The sequence below is a fragment of the Netta rufina genome, assembly GCF_964035555.1.
Source record: "Netta rufina genome assembly, chromosome: 4".
Classification (NCBI taxonomy): domain Eukaryota; kingdom Metazoa; phylum Chordata; class Aves; order Anseriformes; family Anatidae; genus Netta; species Netta rufina.
Window position 1 is genome coordinate 9,358,424 of NC_140127.1, and position 23,368 is coordinate 9,381,791.

The following is a 23,368-nucleotide window of genomic DNA, read 5'->3' on the forward strand; positions in this document are numbered from 1 at the left end:
CTCCAGTTTTGTGTTGGTGTAGCCTTACTGATTTCATGACGTTAACCAAGGCTGTCCTTGAGAAAATACAGTGAGAATATAAGCCCTAAATCTGCTGTCAGGTTTTGGATTTGTTGAAAACAAGTAAGAAAATAACAGCTTTTTCTGTAACTTCTGTTGAATGATCTTTTTTTGGTGTAATGAATCTGGAGAGTCTCTTCTTTTCTCTTAGTCATTATCCTAAAATCAAAGTTTGAAAAAGGAAGGAAGGAAGGAAGGAAGGAAGGAAGGAAGGAAGGAAGGAAGGAAGGAAGGAAGGAAGGAAGGAAGGAAGGAAGGAAGGAAGGAAGGAAGGAAGGAAGGAAGGAAGGAAGGAAGGAAGGAAGGAAGGAGGAAACTTAATTTTCACTTAAAGTGAAATATCATTTTAAAAACCCCTGATGTAGTAAAGAACTGCAGTAGTTAATCTTTTGTATAATTTCATACTAGTTTTCTGTCTACTTATCTAGAAGCCTTTTTTTCCCCAGACACTTTTTCAAAGGAATGTAGCTAATACATGCATGTCAGATGCTGTATACTGATAGGATAAATGTGGTACAGAAAAGTAGACTAGTTTACCTGATGGTTTATCTCCGCTTACAAGGGGTATGCAGTCATAGAAAGAAACAGATATAAAAAATAAAATAAATAAAATAAAATAAAATAAAAAAATAAAATAAAAATCACAGATTCATTACTGACTGTCAATTTTCTCCCCTTTTAGTATTGTGGCTGCAGTGCCTTTCTTCCCCCTGCCTTCACACTAAGGCAACATTATGAGCATGTGCTCCTGTAGCCACCAAAGGCTTTTGTTGGCTACACCAAAACATGCATTTTGTAGCCACCAATGCATATTGCAATAGATATAAATTTGGTGCACAGCAGGATAAAGAGGGAGATCTGGGAAGGATAACACTTGAAAGTTTTAATAGGAAGGCATGTCCAGGATGTGCCCTATTAAAAACAACAACGAGAGAATGCTTTGTGCATTTTGATAAGAGAGAGGACCTTAATTTCTTCTCTGTGCACCATTTCAGTTACTCCTAATCAATATCTGCTTCGTGTAGTTAATGAGGGGATAACTGCATTGCGTGGTCTGGAGCTGAGACTGCTGAAGAAACAACAGAAACAATGTCAGATCACAGAAAGGGCAGCACGGGAGTTAACTGAACATTTAACATACTTAGTACAGTAACTCTGCTTTCCCCCTTCACAGGCCTGTTTGTCTACTGCTTCCCAAATTAACAGGCGTGACCAATTCTCAAACTTAAGGATGCAATTGCAGCAGTAATAAATACACATAAATAAGCAATAAAAATGCCGTAAATACAAACCACATTGTGGTTTGTATTTACAGCTTAAGGTTTTATGCTTTAAGGTGTTTTTTTTTACGACTTAAGGTTTTATAAATTAAGATGGACATTCTCTTCATTGTTAGCATTGTTTAAAAACCGAAAGAACCCCTTTACTAAATGTATATGGATTTAAATCCCCTTGCAGGAGTCTTGAGAATATCCTATGCTAATGTGCCCAAGAAATGATCATCTTTCAATGGAGTCTGTTTAGTGAGTGATGATGAAACATGGATGCAATCGAGAAGTTAACAAAAGTTTGTGTACATTTTGGTCATGATGAGCCATCTGTGTGAGTCAAAGTAGCATATTAGAAGAGCAACAGCAACAAATTCCATGTTTATATATATTGTTTCCTGTTTTACTGTTTCAGTGTGTTATAGATTCAACTCTACCTGTAAATTGTAATGTGCACTTGGTGTTTCTAATGTCTATCTTCAGAGCATTTAGTTCATCTGTCATCTAGATCCAGTTGAGGTGTCATTTGAACTTCACATTTAGATTTTCTTGAAAAACAATGAATTTAGATCCCATCTGCAATAACCAAATAAAGTAATGAACAGTAAAGTTAAGTTTATAAGTTAGTTCTCAGGTTAAGCTTACAAAACAAAACAAGAAATATCTAGCTATCAAGTAAAAATATAAGAGGAGGAGAAGGGTGTGATCGATGCGTGCCTAGGAACCCATCTGCTCAGTGAATTCTTTATGAAGTGGGCTTGCTTGAATTTTTTACAGTTGTACCCATATTGAACGTGTTGAGTGGGTACTTCATTATAGACGTAGCCCACGTGGAAGCTGTGTTGTAAAAGGCTGTTTTGTCTTACCAGCACCTGGCTGAACTAGCTTAGAGCTGAAGGGGGAGGAATGGGACAAATGATTTTTCAGCAGGCATGCAGGCAGTGGGTGAGGCTTCAAGCAGCTGCCAAGGGTAAGTGTTATCCCCAGCTGGCTGAAGATGCCATCAGCAGAATGAGGGTCTGGCAGGTGTGCATCTCCCATTTGCTCAGGCAGTGAGTATATAGTGAATAACAGAGGACAGCAGGTCATAGGATCAAGCAAAGCATCTTACAGGTGGTAGCCCAGCAAGTGAGGGGTGTTCATCAACTTGTTCAGTATCTGAGGTCAGCAGATGTAGTGTCCTGCATCTCCAAATCATGTTGTGCTCTTCCGAGTAATCCTCCTCTGTCTCCATTAGCTGGGATATGAAAGTTGATGTGGCTTCTTGGCTACATGAGATGACAGCCAGAGGCCTCACTCCCTGGGCTGAAGAACTAGAAACAAGCTCAGCTCAAGCCATGAGGTACCACGCTTGGAAAGGGGGAAGCTTCTTCATCTTTACTGCTCCTCTCCAGTCTGAGAAGGTGGCGGGGGCAGCCTTACAGTGCTGTGACATGTGCCAGATTTGAGCAGTCCCTCCAAAGAAGGAAGGAGCAGCACAGAGTTGTGCACTGAATACAAAGATGGGGTTTTGAGGTGTTGACTCCCATCCCCAGTTCCACGTATTGATGCTTGGGCCAGTTACAAGCACAGCCCAGTCTAGCTTCAATCTCATCCCACAGGCAACAAGGCACAGAAGCGTGCCCTAGGAGGGGAAGTCAGCTTTGATCAATGCCCAGCATGCGTCTGATACAGCGGGGGACTCTGCAGAGAGAGGCACCCCACTTACAACTGACAGAGGTTTCAGGGGGATCCCCTGGGCTGATGACACTCTTGTAACAGTCTCAGTGGAAGTCTGGTTTGATCTAATTAACAACAAAGAGCTGAAACCACACAAGGACAAAATGAAAGAAAAGAGAATTTTTATATATAACCTTTCCATCATTTACCCACCAGTGTGATTGAGCATGACAAAGGTTGTAAATTCAGCTGTGAACAGAAGAGAGAGGATGAAGTATATCTGATAGCACCTGTTTTCTTACATTTGGACTGCAGTTCAGTCTCTAATGCTCTTTTTTTAGGAAAAAAAAAAAAAAAATGTTTATTAACTTCACCAGCACCACAGAAAGTGATGGCAGAGGAACAGGCCAGTTTTACAATACTATTCATGTTTTTCTAACTCAGCACCAATCAATCATCTATGTTTGGGAAATAAATGCAGTGACATATGTTTTTACAAGAGCACAGATCCTCTTTCGTTACACAGAACATCAGTGATGTTTTCCCACTCTTTTTCCACAATTATTTTTCTGTTTGGGCATTTCTTATTAGTCTGGATAAAATTAAAAGACTAGACTTGGATTAGAGAGCTTGGCTACCTATTGATATAACAGTTAAAAGGATGCCAAGCCTTGTTCCCCCTTTTCAAGTGTTTTATCTGCATTTTTTGCACATAGTACATTTGGTTTTATATGGATGCCTATATGTACTGCCTGGAAGAAGTAAACTGTCATATATATGTTCTCCTTGTGAAGGTCTTTTCATATTCTTAAAAACTTGTTTTTCTGACAACAGACATCAAATGTATGTTCTTTTCTCAATGGGCATAGCTAACAGGAAAGTTGGATAAAAAATAACGTGGCTTTTCTTTTTGTATTCTTAAAGCTTGCTCATTTTTTTTAAACATATTTATAGAAGGAAAGTTGGAGTTACTAGAAGGAGCACAGAATAAAGAGTCTTTAAGGTCTACCAAGGGCAGAAATCCATCTTTCTCTGACAGTAATGCGGCATTGTTCTGTTCATTTCTGGTTTACATCTAATTCCTGTCTGACAAGTGTCCGTTTTTCATTCTCATTCATTAGTCACCCTTGCATTAGCACTGACTTGAAGGCATCTGACCTGCCTCTTATCACGTTTCTCAGAAATGATAAAAGATATCCTTAAAGTTTTACCCACCCACCCATCACAGCAAAATACAGAGCAATGGAAAGGAGGTAAAATACATTTGGTTAAAAAAAAATAAAAAAAAACAGGCTATTCTTTACTCTTTTGTAGAAGATGACAGGTAGAAAATGAACTAAGGACATGCTATGAGTTCGTATAGAAACTATTACCTTTAGCAGGTGAAAATGCAACTTCTGAGCTGTTTGTAAGCTAAATATGCATTAAACTTAAAAGGAATTTAACAATGCATCGAAATTAAGCTCTAATGCCCCTCTCCCCACCAAACGCATAGAAATTCAGGAATAAAGTTAACAATATGGCATACACTGAGATTTTGATTTCCCATTACACTATTTCAGTTTTATGCTTGTGGAAATTCTCTCATTTCAATGCAGCTCTGAATGCAGCCATCTGTCCTTAACAGAGAGGCTTGCACAGAAGTATTTCAGGAGTCTCGGATGAAAGTCTCATCTTAAGTATGCTGTAAATGTGCTGCAGTATATGCCACAAGAGCCCTCTCTGAATTTACTAAGATTCTATGTTAGTAAAGAAAATAGTCTAGCTCAAGGTGGCAGACCAGAATTTTAATTCTTCTCCTTCTTTTCTTTTTATGAAGAAAGCCTTGAAGAGAAGTTAGAGGCAGGGGGGGAAACCTGATGGTGGTACAGGCTGTCCCCTGGGCCTGGCGGTGATATCCTCACCTGTGGCTGGGTGCAGGATGTGAAGGTGCCCACAAGCAGAACAAGGGGGACCTTTCAGCATCGCTTCCCACCAGGGCTTGCTCCACTCAGAAGTGATGAGCTGTGGCAGCAATGCTGCCTGTATAACGGGAGTATCGCTAATGCAATCAGGGATTATTCTTCATTACTAAAATTATAATGGAAAGGAAGTGCAGGTGCACTAAATAGGTGTCTCCCTGTTGAGGGGTATGGGGAAGAAGGCTCTCTCACCATCATGTTAACAGGGCTGCTGCTGACCTGAAGCTTTAATAATTCACACTGCCTCTTCACAGACAAAGAGGTCCTGACACAAAATGGATCAAATATTTTATTGTTGTGTTGTTTATTTTAAGGCATATTTTCTGAAGATTGTTAAAACTTTTTTTTTTTTTTTTTTTTTTTTTTTTTTATGGGATGTATTTTATTTGTCTTTTACCATTCTGTGGGAAAATGTACCCCTTCTGCCCTTGCTTGCAAGCAATCGTAACTTCTCTGACGCTTCCGAAAAGTGACAAATGTGTTTGAAAAGGCTCCCTTTGGAAAAGATCCAAAGTCCCTCAGTACATTAGCAAGCTCACCCACTCCTGGTTGATAGTGTGAAGTTGCCGTGATGACTGTAACTGTTAAATGGAAAAGGAAGCTGAAGACTGAAGAACTGGAAGGAAGTCTTGATCTAAAGAAATCACGCTGCAAGGGCCATAGGAAAAAGGAGTGATTTCAAAACTCATTTCTGTCCCAGCGGGGACTTTCATGATAGCTACAGAAAGTAAGGAAATTATTTGTCCAGGCCCTCCACTTCTTCATCATCTAAAAACCCACCTTATTAACTTGCTTGTCTTTTGCAACCAGTGAACCTTATGCCTGCTTAGGTAAGAAGTGCCCTGCATAGCTGCCATCTGTAGCTATTAGTAGGTGGCAGGGCTGCAGGGGAAGGTGGTGGGTAGCTCTGGCTGCATAAGGCTGTAAACGTGGGAGGGAGCCAACAGAATAGGGGATAAAAGCTCCCAGTCTTGTAAATACACAATCACGTACTTTTTTTTTTTTTCTTTTCCAAATGAGTATCATTTACTCAACGGTATCTAATGGCTCCTTTGAGAACATTGCTGTCTATTATGTCAAGGCCCCTACTTAGCGTATTTTTAGTTTGTGGATCATTGACCCACTGCAAAGCAGTGGCGCTGCTCAAGTGCTTCACGCCCAGCGAGGCTCTGCAGCGTGGGAGGGGAGCTGGGGGAGCCGCATCCCATGGGATTCCTCTCGCCTCCCATAACTGTGCTGCTGCACTTCCCAGGGAAAACAGGCCATGCAGACCGAGCAGTTCCAGCTGCTGAGAATAAAGAGGGTAAAGTGTTAGGTTTTTTGTTTGCTTTTTGCCTTTTTTTTATTGTTATTACACATTTTTAGACTTAATGCTGTTTACTTTTGTTTGCATTAAAATTGGTGGTTTTTTTTTCTGGAGGCAAGCATTTTGTGAGTGAGGTGATTGCTGTGCACACGTGAGGCTGCTGGAAACTTCAGAGCTCTATTAATGTTTCAGGAAGGTAGGGAGGACAGTAAATCAATGTGTCAAGGAAAAGCCTCGGATTATTATCTGTCTAATCTGGCTCTACTGTATTCATCCCTCCATATCCGAACACATGAATGCTATTATTAATGGGCTATTTATTGCTGTGCTTATATTCTTCTATTACTGGCTGCATAATCACTTTCTCACTTATCTTCGTGATATTAGAGCGCAGTGCATCTGTTATAATTGTCCATAGCACGTATGTATGTGTACATTATGTGTATTAAAATATACCTGATGTGGAGGGAATTCTTCTCCACTGGAGATACCTGTGGAACTAGCAGTAATATAGTCCGAGTTATCGCTCATCTAAAGCAAACTGCTTTAACCCAGCATGACATGTGCCCAGGATACGTACAGGTGTCAGGGACAGACCTAATCTCTCCAGTTGTTTTGCTGTGATCCCTCTCACATGTAGCCTCCCTGGCCCAGAGTACCACCAGCATGTCAAGGATGCCAACAGACACAACCAGGCAGAGCTTGACATGTCATCCAATAACATTTCCAGTTCTGTCTTCCATGGTGTAGGTTAAAGCCCCCTACATCAACATCTGGGGTTAAAATGGTGGATTTTTTTGCTTATTTTCTAAAGCCAGACTGGCTCTTTGATATGGATTCCAGCATGGCCCTGTGTCCACCTGCAGCAGGGACAGGCAGCAGGGAAGTGTCCCCAGCTGCTACTGGGGCTGAATGCTCGCCTTTCCCTCTCCATCCTGGCACAATGGAGAGTGTGTCAGACCATGGTGGAAATGTGGATCCAGTGGTAAGAGGAAATTCCCAAGTCCATTTTACCACCGATGCAAATATGTTACAGAAGTAACAAAAAAACTCAGCTTCTGTGCTTTAGTTTTACAGGTTGTTATAAATTGCTTTAACTTTCTTCAGTGTTTCACTGGCATAGCTTAGCGAACATAAATTACCTGAAGATGGGATTTCTTTTTCCTTTTGTTCTGTGTCTGAACATGACCTTTCACAGCAAGGCCTTGGTTCTTGGCTGGGTTCACGTGTACTACCACAATATAAATAATAAATCCACTATGAAACCTCTGACCATTTAATGCTTGAATGAAGTGAAAACATGTCTCGGTGTTGAGTGCTCCACTTTCCAGGGAGGACATATGCTATTTTCTCTGTTTAGTAAGACCTCTCACATCTGAGGCAGTACAGCAATCAAATGTGATATGCACCACCAGCTATTAACACAATTAATTCGTCTCCTTCTCCCCCTCTTTCTCCCTCCTCAGATCTCCGGAAGACTTTTGAGCAGGAGCCCCTGGGGAAAGAAGTGTCCCTGGAGCAAGAGGTCCTTCTCCAGTGCCGTCCCCCTGAAGGCATCCCAGTAGCTGAGGTGAGCAGCGGTGGTGTTTTGCCCCAAGCAGCTGGCATTTGGGTATCCTAACTGAGGCCTGATCCGTGGCTAATGGGGCAGGGAATGAGGGCATGTCATGATGAATGGGTGGTAACGGAGAGCTGACTGCCTGCTGCTGGTAGACAGGATTGATCGGGAACTGATTAATGGCTTTGGAAGCGATCACGGTGTCTTGCTGGGCAGAGCTATAGGAGGTTTGGTTTCAGGTTTTTGTTCTCTGTCAGAAATCATAGTTAAAACTGGTGTCCAAAGGACACATAGCTGGTGGGGCACACTAATACCATCCTATTATCTTTCCTTGGCCTTTTAAAGAAAAGGCCATTTCAGTTATTGAAAGAGGCATCTTTCAAACATGTTATAAAGACATTTTAATTCTTTGTTTGCTAGATTTTATTTCCCTCACATATTTGTGCATATACTTGTGTGTGCACCGGCTGGCCAGCTAGGTGCAAGAGGATGTATCATGGTCCAGTATGGGTTCCCAGGTAAGGCAACACAAGGTGGGGGCAAGTAGGGGATACATCTGCAAAATAATCCATTTTCTTAGGTTTATCTGTAGTTCTCACTGGCTTTTAAGTAATAGAGAATGGGGAGCCTTCCGTCTACCTGGCAGGAGCAAATCTACTCTTCACCAAAATATGTGCTGCCGGGCAGCAGCACATTGCTCTGCCTAAGTGCAGTGGTGGCTCCAGCCGAAAATGGCTTCGGCTCATTGCTCACAGGAGAGGGGTTTCTGAGTCCCAGGGGAGCACTGAAATCCTAAATCTGCTTCTGCTGTTAAGAGAAAAATTGATTGTTAATGATGGTAATTCCCCTATCTGAATTCTCCTCGGCCTTCCTCTGCCGCGCAGAGAAGGAACTGTTGCCAATTTGCATTACGCTAAGTTAGGCTGTCGTGGCTAAGTAGCAAACTGGTTGTCACTCAGTGCTGATGACTGATTTCTCAGGAGACAAAACTTTAAGTGTTACCTCCCCAAGTTCAGGTTTAGTTGGAACTGCAGAAAAGTGTCCACAAACATTAGAGGGAATAATTAGCATAGAAGATTTCTCCTCTTTCCTTTTTCCTTAGGCTGTTTTCTTTTGCCTTTAAGATTCCCAAAACTGTAAAGAGCATTTAGGTCTGCTGAGCCAGCCTGCTGACAACCTCAATATTAATCAGTTGGCTTTCCCCAAGAACTTATCAGCATTATTTTTTCCTTTCAGATGCTCCTTTACATCAAATCAATTTTCCATTGTGCCTTGATGAGTATTTGAAATGGGATAGGCTATTCTGGAGGTGCAGATGTTTACCTTTGCTAGAAACTGAGACTGGTCATGACAGGTAGTTTTTTTGAGTGTGGTGTTACAAGCACCTCTGAAGTGTTGGCAGTGAGCACAGGTATTCCCATGGAAAGGTCTATAATGCCTGGTCAGGTGGCCAGAACCCAAAGAGCATGATTTAGCATGCTATGTGGAAGGAGAGCTCTCTCTGCTGTTATAAAAAATTCTGCACGAACCATTAGTACTTGTAATTGTTATTCTTAAGTCAAATTATATCTGTCCTCCTTCCACCAAGCAGCTGTAAAGGCAAAAAAAATGTGCCGCACTAGCCATGTCTGCTTCCTAGTACAACATCTCCCAAGGAAGTGATCTCTGAAAAGATCCCCTGTGAGCTGCTTTCATAATAATTGCACTTTTTCCTGCCTCCAAGTATCCTGGCTTACTTTGTCAATAGCAGAGATTCATGACTCTACATTAACAGGCTCTGAATCTTATTTGTACCGTGGTCAGGGCAGACACCAATTAACACTTGGCAGGCTCCGAAATCATATACTCCCCATCTGACATTCAAAAGAGCCATTCTCAATGTTGTATTTTTTTTCTCTTCTGACTTTTGAAGTCGGGAGGAGATCAAACACCCAGATTGGACAGCCGCCTAATACAGCCTCTTTGTAGATTCTTTCCAACACTATTAAAAGAACAAAGACCTGAACACTAATGAATATGAATACCTTAATGTGACACTTCATTGCAGCCACTTGGTGAAGCTGGTAAGATAAATTTAAAAAAATGGCAAGATGAAAGGTAACTTGGTGGGTTGAAGGATTACATGATTATTTTAATTTAGAGATGACTGAGTTCTTTGTTTAAGACTTCATTTATTTGTTCAGAGAAGTTTCTGATATAGTGGCACAGGTAACTAAGTAAGAAGGGACTTGGGAGAAGGCAGGCAGCAGGATGAGGCTTTTTTGCACATTGGAGAAAGTCTGGTTTGGTTCCAGGTAGAGTAGGGTATCATAAATGCTGCAGCTATCAGCAGTATTTCCGAATGCTTTAGTGACCATGTATCTCAGACTCTTCCCACTCTGTGCGCTCTGTTGTGTTTTGGTGGTTTTTTTTTGTTTTTTTTTTTTTTGACTTACTGGCTTCTGCAGCGGTCACTGGCTTTAGCAACAAAGAGGGAAGAAAAGATTACACTGAAACTGTACAAAATACACATTCAATGTGACATCGTGTTGGAGTCCAGAGTCCTGAAGTCTTCCACTTGTTTTTTTTGTTTGTTTGTTTGTTTGCTTCGTTGTTGTTTTTCTTCTTATTATTATTATTTAATTCTTATTAATCAATTGAATTTATTTATTTATTTCTCCTGGTGTTTCCAAGTGGTGGGAACAACCACACTTAGGGATAAATTCTTTTCTCCTTTTGGTAGCGAGGAAATTTAGTCCTATAATTGCCAGTATATTTAATTGCAGTTAACTGTGTCGAGCTCTTATGGATCAATGCTGGAGCAGTTCTTGTTATTGAAAGGCTGAAGCACATAGCAGCATTCAGCTGCTCGAGAGGGCAAGAAGGACAAATATCGAGCTGGGCAGGCAAAGCTTTTAAAGCAGCACTTATCAGTCCCTCAGATGCACTAGGACATGATGAGCATTAGTGTAGGCTCAGATCATGGCCACAGAAAAGAAACTTCAAGATCCAAATAGAAGAAGAATAGAAGGGTACGTGTTAAACTACACCAGCCTCACGTCCTGAGGTCAAATCAAAGTACATCCTGCTTGTTGACTTGGGACAAAGCAGAGGGTTTGCTTGGTCACTAGGAAAATCAGATCAGCTTCTCTGTGGTCTCCAGCCCTGATGAAGCCAGGAAGAATCCCATTCTGCAGTGCTCCAACAGGAGTGACAGAATTATTAGCAATTAATCCCCTATCTCATTTAATTTGTTCTTTGAAAGATGCCAGCATCATATTGCACGTGGTAAAATACAGTCAGAGACACCAAGTCACAGCAAATTAGGTCACTGAGATAGGATATAGATCAAAGCATCAATGAGATGTAAGATTGGTTAATATGCCATAAGCTGCTAGACGAACTTCTGCATTGAAATGTGTGATTTGCTGCACCTTCACCAGGGGGATAATTGCTTCTTTAATTATAATTGAAGTGTTTCACGGAGGAGTTTGACTGGAGAGCAGGGTGCAGCATGCAGTTTGGTGACCCATTTGAGTTTAAAACATGACATAGTATTTATCCACATCCATGTCTCTAATTAGGAATTAGCGCAAGGAGGAAAGCATCCCTCTGTCAAGAGGCAGACCGAGGTGTTTTGCTGAGTCAAGATGACTGTGACACAGGCTTCATTGAGCTATCATTGCATGGGGAAAACCTGGTGGAAGCTGGAGTCTTCTTTAAATAGGCAGCATCAGGTGGCTGCTCTGTCTAATTGATTATTAATACGACTGCTGTTTGCCTCCTTTCATGAGAGACGCTTATATTTTGCTGCAGTTGTCCCTTAATTGGAAGTTCATGTGTATGCATTTCCATGCAGGTGTGTGTCACTGAGACAGAGTTTATATTCCCAGCAGGAAAACGAGCTTAAAGAGAAAGGGAGGGGAGCAGTTTGTGGGCACAAATACTAATTAGCTGGGAAGCAGCACTGTCCTTTGCAGTGCCTTGCAGCACACAGCTGAATGCCTTCAGGTGTCAGCAGGAGGAAGATGAGGAAGGGGGACATGGGTTCATCTGTGGGAGGAGCACAACTCTTCTTCTCTCTTTTGCTACCAAATTCCACCAGAGGCTTCAACCATTGGTGCTCCATGCTTATCTCTGCTGCTGGGGCGTGATGCACGTTGCTTCTCCTGGATCAAATTAAGAGGGGAAAAACGTGCTCCAGAAGCTCAAAGCAGCTGTTTTATCTTCCAGGACTGATTAAGGTTTATTTACCCAAAGCCTCGAGGGTGGATGCTGATTGATGGGAGGTTTATGTCCATGGTTCAGTGTTGCTGGCACAACAGATTGATGCCCAGATCCTACCTTGACTGTCCTGAGTCAGAGAGGAGCAGGGAGGTGAATAAGCTCTGTGGTGCAAAGGAGCCCTAACTCCTGTTCCAAGGACTGTCTGTTCATTTTGCCCTGCAGAGCTGTTGGATAAGGTCTGCCAGTGCAGGATTGTCCTTCAAAAGCACAGGATAAGGTTCCCTGTATCTATCAGTGTCTGGTCCTGTACATATCAGTTCTTTCTGCAGCCCACTCTATTTTTGGGTGGCAGGGACACTCTTCTGAGAGGCAAGAAACAGCTTACACCCCCCTGCTGGAGAACAGGCTTGCATTTGGGTCTTGTGCTTTCTGGGAAACGCACTGATTACTAGGTTATTTCTTCATTTGTTATGTATTTATATTTACCTTATGCATATTTTTGGAAGCTATGCAGTGTTGGGGGACAGATTTTGGCAGCACCTTTTGATGAAGCTTTGTGTTTAATGTTCCCTACTGGTTCATTTCTGTGGTGTAGTAACCCCTGCTGAGATCTGTAGCTCTTCAGGCAGGTCTGAGTTTTTTGAGACCTGAGTTTTCTGTGGTTTCTAACCCTATCCTTTTCCTTTCTAGTGCGGTTCCACTGACACCACTGCAAGTGAGGACAGTGCTTGCTTCTCTGTGAATTAAGCTGTTGTTTGCTTAAATCTCACCACAAGCAAAGATGATCTGGAGAACAGTCACGTTTCTAGTTCCTCCATAAAATATTGCAATGGGAGGTGTTCTGCATGACTGGTAACACACTCTGCTAACCTCTCCTCTCTATGGCTTTTTGTGGTGAAGGTGGCTCTGGGGTACTAGTTTAGCTAACACTAACTCCCTATCCTTCTCATACTGTACTCAGAAAAAGTAGTGTTTTCCATTATACACATTTTTTGGGAAGATATACATGCACAACATGGGATATAGATTTTGGCAGCATTTTTGATGAGGTAGACGAGCATACCTCCAAGCTGCTCCCTTTGAGAAGGTAGCTTCACATCCTGGAGATACTACTCTGTACACATACAGCATTACTCCATCAGGCTCTACTTTGACAAAAACTGATTCTACGTCCTAATAGCCAAGTCCTCACAGTGCCTGAAGTGTGAGAGTCACCTCTGACAGCAGTTTGTGGAGCTTGAGTTCTCACCAGCATTTACAGCAGTAGTATTTGCTTCAGTCAGCTCTTCTGGCAGTAGCCTGTTCAGATTCAGTGCTGCTGTAGGTGTGAAGAACTATGATGCTTCCATGTTTTAAGAGAAGTGCTTTCAAAATTTGGTCTGTAGAGCACACACATTAGCTGTCACTCAAGAGTTGTTTGATCAGGTTTTGTTGGGGTTTGCTCAGGAATTTCCAGGTGCTTCTAGAGCTGATGTTCTTCTTTCAATAGTGTGCTCCCTGACTGAACATAATCCTGTATGCCTTTAAAAGCAGTAAGGGGAGTTGTTCATGTGACAAGTTCAAAGGGGTCAGGAAAGGGACTACAGTCACCCTCAACATCCTTTTCCCTTATTGAATTTAATGATTGTGAAAAGCATATACCTCCTTCTATCCATCCATCTTCCCATCATGGGCATATTTGAAGTACCACAGACTTCACACAGATAACCCCTTTAAAGCAGTTTCCAAACAAATAACCTGTTTGAAATGGTTTCCAAACAGAAAATCCCCAGTCGCTTTGGGATTTGTGGAGTCCAGCTGCCAAAAATGCCAACCAACACACATGAGCTGTAGCACCTCCATCCTAATGCTTTGTTCCATGCAGAAAAAGGAGCTTAGCATCTCTTGTGGGCCACAGGGCATCCACCATGGGTTTCAGTTCATGATGCCACAATATTTGAATTTATAGCTCCATGACACAAAGTTCTGCACCTGCAATTACCTGAGAGATGCCGTCCTCCTCAGCCTTGGAAGTTTCCTCTGTGAGGCTTTACTTCCCCATTGCACACAAAGTGAAGCTGTAATAGGGCCAGAGACTTCCAGCAGCTGTATGAACCCCCTGTATAGATTTTGGTACTCAGGCAGCAGACTGGGTGTATGTGCAATTAAGGAAGTGCTTCCACAGCAGGAACACAAATTCCCCATATTGGCAGCAGAAACAAAAGAAGCAAAGAACAACTGAACAAAATGTCACTGCAGTTTGCATTTGCCATCTCATTCTCAAGATGTATTTTGCAATCTCTCATTTCTGTAATCTCAGCCTCTTTGGAGGCTATTTTTTTTCTTTTTGTTGTTGTTGTTGCTTTAAAAAAATAAATAAAAAAAAAGGCAGGTACAGAAATGTATTTCCAGCAACTAGCATGCGAAGGACAGCATCCTCTCATTGCTGGGATGAAAGTGTATGTTTGAAACCAAATCCAAAAGTCAAATAACATTCTTCAAAGAGGCACTCGAGTCTCAATATACCTGAAATAGCTGTTGGCTCGATAGGCATACGAAAACTGCTAGAGTTTTCTCAGTCTCACTTGGGTATCTTGTACTCTGTCCAAATCAGTAGTTAGCTTCACAAATGTTTTATTCTTACTGCCACATGTAGGGAACATGACCTGAAACACCAGCACAGCTGGGAGATGAGTTCGAATGCAATCCTGCAGTTCTGGCAAGGCATGGGGAAGGCAGGGTTGCAATCGTTTCACTTCCTGGGATCCTAGCTCATCTTTTATGGAGGCAAATCTCTCACTGCTCCCAGCCATTTGCATCTTGTTTGTTCTGGAGAACTGCTCTCCTGGGTGTTGGAGGGTTTTGCCTGTGCCTGCAGGGGCAGAAGGCTTGCTGTTTTTGGCAGGTGCCCTCAGCTCTGAGGATGAGACTGGGGCAGGTTGGTGTGGGGGAGAGAGCAGGATCCAGGACTTGCACCCTGCTGAATTTCCTTGAGATGGTGAGAGGTGTAAGGAACAACCAGAGGAGCTTACGTCCCATTTCCATCCTTCGTCTCAGAACAGCTGTGCTTCTGCTCCACCAGCTTCTAAAACAGTCACGCATACACAAGTGTGCCAAGAGACTTAAGTACCTGGTAATGCTAGCAACTCGGCACGGCTAAATTTGTGTCAGCAATTAGCCTCCGTAATAGGTTTTCCCGCGTATGTAATCGCTGGTGTGATTTATGTTCTCTGTGTTCGTTTAGCCCGTGCAGGAGCCTGGCCCTGCTTTGCACACCTCAGTCTTTGCTGTGTTATTTCAGGCTGCTGCTGGGAGCATCGTGCAGCAGCTCGGCTCTGGCCACAGCTCCGAGGTGCCGCTGTCCCGGTGGCTGTGGGTTTTCTGCTCTCACTCTCATGCTTTTCATGTCGGGTGGCATGTGGCAGGTTCCCTCTGTTAATTAGAACAAATGTGCCAATTATGTTAATGTATCTCCCGATACCAATCAGCGAATAATTAGAGACAACACATCTGTCTCTCACCAGGGAGTGGGATGACAGGAAAAAAAAAAAAAAAGAAAGAAAAAAAAAAAACACACTACAAGGTATGCTGCTCTAAATTAGAGCCATGTCAGGCTGTGCATTTCCTCAGCCAGTCACAGGGACGGCAGGGCCTCACAGCAGCAGCTACGTGCAGTGTCGTCGCAGCTGGCAGGAGCCGTGTGCCTGTGCAAGGTACTCGCAGAGGGCTGAGCAGCTCTGGCCAGCCACTAGCAAGAGCCGGTTGTGCTCCCCACTTGCCCTCTTTTAGCCTCTGCAGTAGCTGTGGGTCAGAAGTTGTGGTCACACCATTGCGGAGGGTCCTTCTCTTGCTGGTCAGCCTGCAGGTGTTTAACAAATAAAAATGTCTTCGTTGGAAAATAAAAATAGGAGGAGGAATCTCCTGCTGGCTTTGTTCTGCAGGGCTGGTGTGTGTGAAAAGCCAGTTGAGCATTGTTGTAATTTTCCATAGCTGGCATCGCCAGGACAGAGCACTTACCCCATCCTTCATGGCAGTGTTGTGGCCAATAACAGGATTCCTGGTACAATAAAGAGAAAATGATGCTCAGGCTTATTCTATACGTATGCACAGCTAAGCACATATTTATTAATGGTAGTTGGAGGGACATGCATTTAATGGGATAGACAGAGTTAGGTATCTGTCGAAGATTCTTTGTGACTGTAGGCAGTAAATACATGCTCTCAATATAGAGACAAAAGCAGATATCTGCTTTATAAATGTCTCCAAACATCTACTCTAGAAATGTCTTCTCCAGGGAAGACGCTGGAAAATGGAGGCACAAGAGCAGGATTTGGCCAGACCCTGAAAGACAGGCATCTTGTGGACCTCAAAATGTCCATGGGTATCCTGCTGCATCTCAGTCTGCTCGCCTAGAGGGGTACAGATCTCCAGCACACAAGTGTCTGGTGCTCCTCTGGTCTTGTGTGAGCAGCACGGCTCCCCCAGGGCTCCAGTCACCATCATGCAGGCAGCTGAATTAAACTCAGGATGAGTTCCTGCGTTGACTGGGTTAACAACCTGCTTCAGTGAGGGGGCTGCACCTTGGGGAATGACACGGCATCAAAAGAGATCGTCGCTTTTAACTTCGGTAATACCAGTTTGCATACTTGTCACTCGTAAATCACACTGTCTCACTCCGCTCTGCTCTCTCCTGTTTTGTGTTTGACACCGGATCGGTTCCCATACGTGTGGCAAAACAGCCCTGCTCTCACCAGTTCTGGTTACTCAAGAAACAAATCTGGCTCTGGACTGAGGTCCAGCAGTGCTGGGCACTGCAGCTAGTGAGTGAGCAGCTCCAGGAAAAAAAAAAAAAAAATTAGTCCATTAGTAACTGCAAATATATACTAACAAAATTCTCATTTACATGTTGTAGTGTGTTTTAATTAGGTAACGTTTGTACAAGGACTGAAGGAGAAAACAAAACATAAGAGCTAATTAGTGCTGGAGTGGTGTGCTCTTTTCGCATTGCTCTTTATACTGATGTGTATGAAAGGAGTCTCCCTTCTCGTGTCATCTCAGCCATCTTTTCTTCAGTTCCTCCCGTCAGATTTCATGATATTTTGCTACGTGAACAGGCTTGTGGCATCATGAAAACCCAGATACCCAGAAGAAGAAGGAATTAGATGAGTTAAAGAATGTCTAGCAAAAGAGATGGGGTTTAGACACACACACACAGTACTGATGTACTGGCAAAACAGATTTTTCAGAGAAAAAAAAAAAAGAAAAAAGACATCCTGTTGTTCTGCAAGCTTAATGTTTTATTGTTAACAAATTCTGTAAGCCATTAGGTGAAAAGGATCTTTTTCCCAAGCGATTTGATGAAGAGCCAGAGGCAGTATACTGAATTATGTAGAGCCTTTTTTTTTTTCCTGATATTGGCAACTCTTATTTTCATATCCTCTTCAGTTTTCTTGCAGGGATGAAAGGGAATTTAATGCTCATAGCTTTAATTTTGTCTAATCAGCTGAGACCCAGGCTGAATATGCATGCCTGTGCTTTTGTGGAGAGAGAGAGGGAGTGTTGCAGAGTGCTGGTATTTATTGAGTACAGAGCCTTTGGGTAGTGGCAAGGGGTGCTGGTGTATATACTTGCGTGAGCATACCGGGAAAATGTTGAACTGAGCCTCAGACCATGGTGTAAACATGGTCCTGTCTTGACTGATGTCCCAGTGTCCTCATCGTGCAGAGCACAGAAAAAGGGTTGGTGGATGTGGAGGGGGCACACAGCCCTGGCAGTGCGTGTAGCATCTTTCGGAGTCCTAGTACAAGGCTGCACTCTGTCCCAGAAACAAATAATGGTATTGGAAAACAAGAAAGACATTTGGTTTGTGTGAGAGGCAGGGGTTAAGGAGCAGCCTTCCGCTGGAGGAGAGGCGAGCTGCTGGCTTGTTTTTCAGTCTCAGATGCATGCGGACTTGACCTGTGGGTGAGCAAGGAGCTAGACGTTGCCATTGACTGAACAAAAATCTGTCTGTCTTGATTATACCTGAGAGCAGTTCAGATTCAGGAAAAGAGGAAGAACAATTTCAGCCACCCTGGCAAGGAAAACCAGGTTATTCACTAAGAGCTTGCATCTTCCAGGGCAGATAAAATGTGAATGCTGCAGTGATAGAAAGACAGCTTCACATTTTATGTCTTTCTCTTCCTCCCCTGTTTCCTGTCCATTTCTACAGCCCTTTTTGCATCATGAGTTTTGGGTTGATTTCAGGATACGCGAATGCTCAGGCAGTGCATCAAAGTGGGCTTTGCAAAAGCAGGTCTTGGCAGTTAGCACCTCTCGGGCCCAGCGGGCTGATTTTGTTTATATTTTCCTTCCTTTCATTAACTCTGGGCACAAGCTGAAATGATCCAGTGACATGAAGGCCCTGCTTTGATCCATCCAGGGCGCTGGTCCCTTCCTTCAGAGCATGCCCGGTTCAAAGGAAAGCAAGCTACTAGGTTCCAGCCAAATTACATTAGGGTGGCTCGCAGCAGTCAGCTGGGGTATAATAAGGTGTTTCTTTAGGGAGGCAATAAAAGGAACATTGTCAGAATTTAAAAACATATGTAAAATATTTTTCTGTATAACCAAGGAAATGACGTTTTATTAATACATATATACATGGCTTAAATAAAGAAAGGAGATAATTAAGCACTGATGTAGGCTTTGTAAGCCCCTATTTCCTTGGTAACTATCTCTATTTCGTTCAATCCTCACTGCAGCAAAACAATATCATGCAAGTACGTGTAAGTGCACGTAGACTGAAAAATATTGATGTGTCTGCAGTCTGTTAGCGTGACCTACTCTGGCATAGGGTCTCCCTGTGGTAGACCCTGTGCAGGTACGTACAAGGTTACTGCGTTATTAGTTAAGATGTAGAAAAGAACGGGTGAGACCCGGGCTGCTTTAGGGTTACCAATAGTATAAGAGAATTTTCTCCTTGTAGATATAGTCCCAAGGTATCGTATTCCACATTTGTGCCTCAGACTCTGAAGGTATAGCTCAGCTATTTCTCTCTACCCAGCAGCTCTGCACTCCGAACAGGCACTGATATTTTGCAGGCAAGGCATGGCAAGTATTGGGTGGGAAGGTGGGAGGGAAGAGGGCCTAAATGGAAAGACAGGTGTGAGTGCTGCTCTCCCATGTTGCTGCCACGGTGTTTTATTTCAGCTGGCAGCATGCAACAGGTGAGTCCTTCATAGTGTGACTTGACTTGTAGAGCTCTCTGGGATGAGCGTTAAAATCACAGGTACTGTGCTTGTTGTGGTGTGACTGCATGCTGACTCGCTGCCTCCCCTCCCACCCTTTGAAACCCCCAGGTGGAGTGGCTGAAGAACGAAGAGGTGATTGATCCCGTGGAAGACCGAAATTTTTACATAACCATTGATCACAACCTGATCATCAAGCAAGCCCGGCTTTCTGACACAGCCAACTACACCTGTGTCGCCAAAAACATCGTGGCCAAAAGGAAAAGCACTACAGCGACTGTGATCGTATACGGTGAGTGATGCCTTGTCCTGCTGCATGAGAGTGGATGTTCAGGAGGGACACTCCTAGAGATGGAAGATGCCTGTGTGTAACTTTTACTGCAGTCCGTGACCAGACTGGTCCTCCTGGGCTGCCTGGGGACTTGCAGCCACGTATAGGGGTTGCAGTCAGAGCTCAGTACTGGAAACACTCAGGACAGGATTGATGGCTTGGCTTTTTGGTGACAGAGGACAGTGTTAAAGGGGGACCAGGCACCTACACAAATGCTGGTTGTCTGATTGAAGAGAGAGCAGGCACTTCCCTTGCCTTAACACATGCCAGCAAATAACCATGGGGGCGTTTCCTCCAGCAAGAGCATCCGAGATTTTGCTTTCTACCCATGCATTTCATTTTCTTGGTGACGTTTTTCAGAAATAAGAGTAAAACCAAAAGGAAGTTTGTGCTTCCAGGTACTGGTGTTGGAGCTCAGCAGAATCACTCATCTGCTTATGCCTCTTTTTTTTTCTGTCTATTACCAAAGCGTACTGTGATGTCTCAGGGCAAATTAGGAAAGCACTCTGGGGCTGCAGTTCACAGTCACACAATCTGGCTTAAAAATAAACATCAAGGGAGCATGAAGCATCAGTTAGCATTATTCTATATCTGCCTCCACAGCCCCGATCTAGTATTGAGGTTGGCCTTGCTTTGGCTGGGGAGGGGCTGGACCAGATGCTTTCCTGGGGTCTCCTCCAGCCTTACTCTGCCCCACCAGCCTGAGCCACTGCCCCCACAAAATCATTGCCACGATGCCTCCCAAGCTGGGGTATCCAGCAAAACAAAAACCTGCTCTGACAACGCGCCAGCTGACTGTCCTGGTGTTCCTTACAATCAGCTTAATTATAGGATAGACAAGTAGGAAGAAATCCCTATGATTATCCCTAATATTCATTTCATATTCAGGGTAGCAGTTAGATTTAATTGTGAGCAGTTGCTTCCCTGAAGTTACAATGAGGGCCTTTTAGTTCAGTTTTTATAGAAAACCGGCTGAATTGAGTTGATTAGCAGTGTTTGTGATATTGAGGGATGGACCTTGCAATAGCATTGCGTTTTGTAACTGTGATGAATGCAGAGAGATGTAGGCATGCTGCAACTCTTCCTCATTCACATACAGTATTTTTTTTGAACAGTGCAGTCAAGAGACATGTGTAGGGGAGCAGTCATTTGTATGGTTTTTGCTACTAGAGCTGCTTAAGGCTTATGTTGTTTCACAGACATTTGGGGGCTGGGGAGTCTGAACAGTCAATATGTTACCCATACCCTGATGATGGCATTATTAAATAGAGCAGCACAGCTCCCCGTTCATCCATTCATCCACCCATCCTGAAACTGGGCGGAAAAGAAAGTCAGCATAAATATCTTCCCAAAGCCCAAAAATAAAAATTTAGTCTAAATTCACTCCAAGCACCTTAAATAGCTGTCATAGCAGTGCTGGGACGTTCATATGCACCAGCTATTCTATAGAGGGGTGAGTGAAGTTGCCCTGACATCCTGAAATCACCCTCTGGAAAGGAAGGAGAGAGAAATCATCATTTCCTTCTCTGCCTGTTCAAAGCACAGGTATGTCAGTGTGCACAGATGATGGGTACATCCAAGAACGAGCTGCAGTGCGGGTTATCTCCCAGATGGATTTCATGTGCTGTCACACTCTTGCCTCTTGCTTTTCAGTGAATGGTGGCTGGTCTACCTGGACGGAGTGGTCAGTGTGCAACAGCAGATGCGGGAGAGGCTTTCAGAAACGCACCAGGACATGCACCAACCCTGCCCCACTCAACGGCGGTGCCTTCTGCGAGGGCCAAAGCGTTCAGAAAATAGCTTGCACCACCCTGTGTCCAGGTTCAGTATGAACAGAACTTAGCCCTAGATATGTATATATATTTTCTAAACTAGTCAGTCCAGGAGAAGACTGCTAGTTAGAAAAGCCTCCTTCTCTTTATTAATAAATCCAACATTTCAGTAAATGAGTATGAAATTATGTTATGTAAATAGATAAAATAGTGAGCACATTACATCAAGCAGCAGGAGATTCGGTCCCACTTTTGCATGCAGCTTGCAATGCTGTCTCAGCCCTGGTAATCTGGGGGATTTGGAGAACATTCAGAGCTTCAGACTGTGGGAGATAAAGGTTGAAATCTCTGGAAGAGGACTGAAATTTGAGTACAGAAAGTGACTGTGATGTAAATATATTTGCAATGTCTGTTCAGTCCAGCTGTCGCAGCAAGTGGACCATTTGAGAGACATCTGGCTGCAGATGACAAATTTGGAGCATATTTACCTGACTTCAGATACAAAGACATTTATACTAGAGAGATCTACGTTCATGCCCTTAAAAAGGGATTTAAATGTAACCGTCTAAAAAATACAAAATTGTTTCAGGGGACACAAGGTAGTTGGTGGCTTTTCCATGACAACATCCTACCATCTGTCCTATCATCCAGTGTCCTCCTGTGTCAGCAGCCCCACTGAAACCAATGGCATTACTGTTTGAATAAGGTCATCTTCAGCTTTTGAAGCGTGGCTATCCAAATCTGGGTCTGGGTGGGTGAAAAGAGCTGAAAATTTCCTTGCTGGTTCTTATTTGAGGTGACAGACTCCTGGCTCAGGAGTCTCCATCACTGAAATAATTTCATAATTAGTTCTTTGGCTATTTCACTTTTTACTTTTGAAAATCAATTGCAGGATTTAGAAAGGTGCTAAATATATTCCTGATTTTACTCATGTGAAATACATCAGTGCCTTTAGATATTTCTTTTAATATAAAATATTTAACATTAAATATCTTCCTAGCAGAGAAGAACTTCTGGCCAAGTTTAATTTTAACCTCTGTTAAAAAAAATAAATTAAAAAAAATCACAGATTGCCAACTTGATGTTTGTCTTCTCATACGCTTTGTGCGCAGAAAAGCTGCTGACATGTTTCTGAAAAGGGAGGGGAAAGAGCAGGAATGGGTCTGGGGCAGAAATATGACTTGTAAAAATAGAAGCTGGCTCCATTCTGGGTCAGGCATTGGTATGATTTAGGGTCTCCAGCACTGCTGGGATGGCTGAAAGCTGTAGTTTGGCTTATCCCCCTAATGCCTCGTATCCTTTCCTTGTCTCAGTGGATGGCAAGTGGACGTCCTGGAGCAAGTGGTCCACATGTGGCACGGAGTGCACCCACTGGCGCCGGAGGGAGTGCACGGCCCCGGCGCCGAAGAATGGGGGGAAGGACTGCGAGGGGCTGGTGCTGCAGTCCAAGAACTGCACGGATGGGCTCTGCATGCAGGGTAAGTGCTGCCATGCCGGCTCTGGGGTCTGGGAAATATGTGGCTGCGGAAAAACCTGCTAGGTGTTTTGTTATTAAATGTCTCCTGCTAGCTGGAGCTGCTGTGTCATCCTGTTATTAGGAGATTAATAGTTAGGAGATTATCAGTGATGTGGCTCAAAACAGACAGCAGCAACCCACTTGTGATGCTGCATAACTGTGCTGCCCAGGTGTTGTTTGTCCTGGGGAGGTGCAGAGCTCTGTCACTCACTGTGAGATAAGATCTGGGGAAAAGATGGCACACGAATGGCAGAAAAAGGTACACGTGCACCTGGACCACAAAGGGAAGCAGTCTATGTAACCATTTCAGCTCCTGCATTATAAACTCAAGCCTTTAACAAGAATGGTGCTTATGATCCTTTTCTATTCCCTGCTTTATAGCTGCAGGTCATAAACTGTTCTCTTCTGAACCTCATTTGTCCTTGGCCCATGAAGAGATGCTTAAGTGGAAAAATACAGGAAAGCTCTTTGTGCTGTTCTTCCCCTCCTGTCATACACAAACTTGCCAACAGCCCATACTGGCTAG

At 43.4% G+C, this 23,368-nt stretch overlaps 1 protein-coding gene across 2 annotated transcripts in view; it reads left to right on the plus strand.

Annotated features, from left to right (window-relative positions):
- The window catches only part of UNC5C (unc-5 netrin receptor C), a gene marked incomplete at both ends in the record, with an annotated part of 242,452 nt that overhangs the window by 180,980 nt on the left and 38,104 nt on the right, over nt 1-23,368 (plus strand). For both annotated transcript variants that reach the window (XM_084285952.1, XM_084285953.1), the window contains 4 exons: nt 7,721-7,824; nt 19,335-19,515; nt 21,208-21,375; nt 22,640-22,804. In XM_084285952.1, coding sequence (XP_084142078.1) covers nt 7,721-7,824; nt 19,335-19,515; nt 21,208-21,375; nt 22,640-22,804 — 618 coding nt within the window. The remainder of the gene's footprint in view (nt 1-7,720; nt 7,825-19,334; nt 19,516-21,207; nt 21,376-22,639; nt 22,805-23,368) is intronic.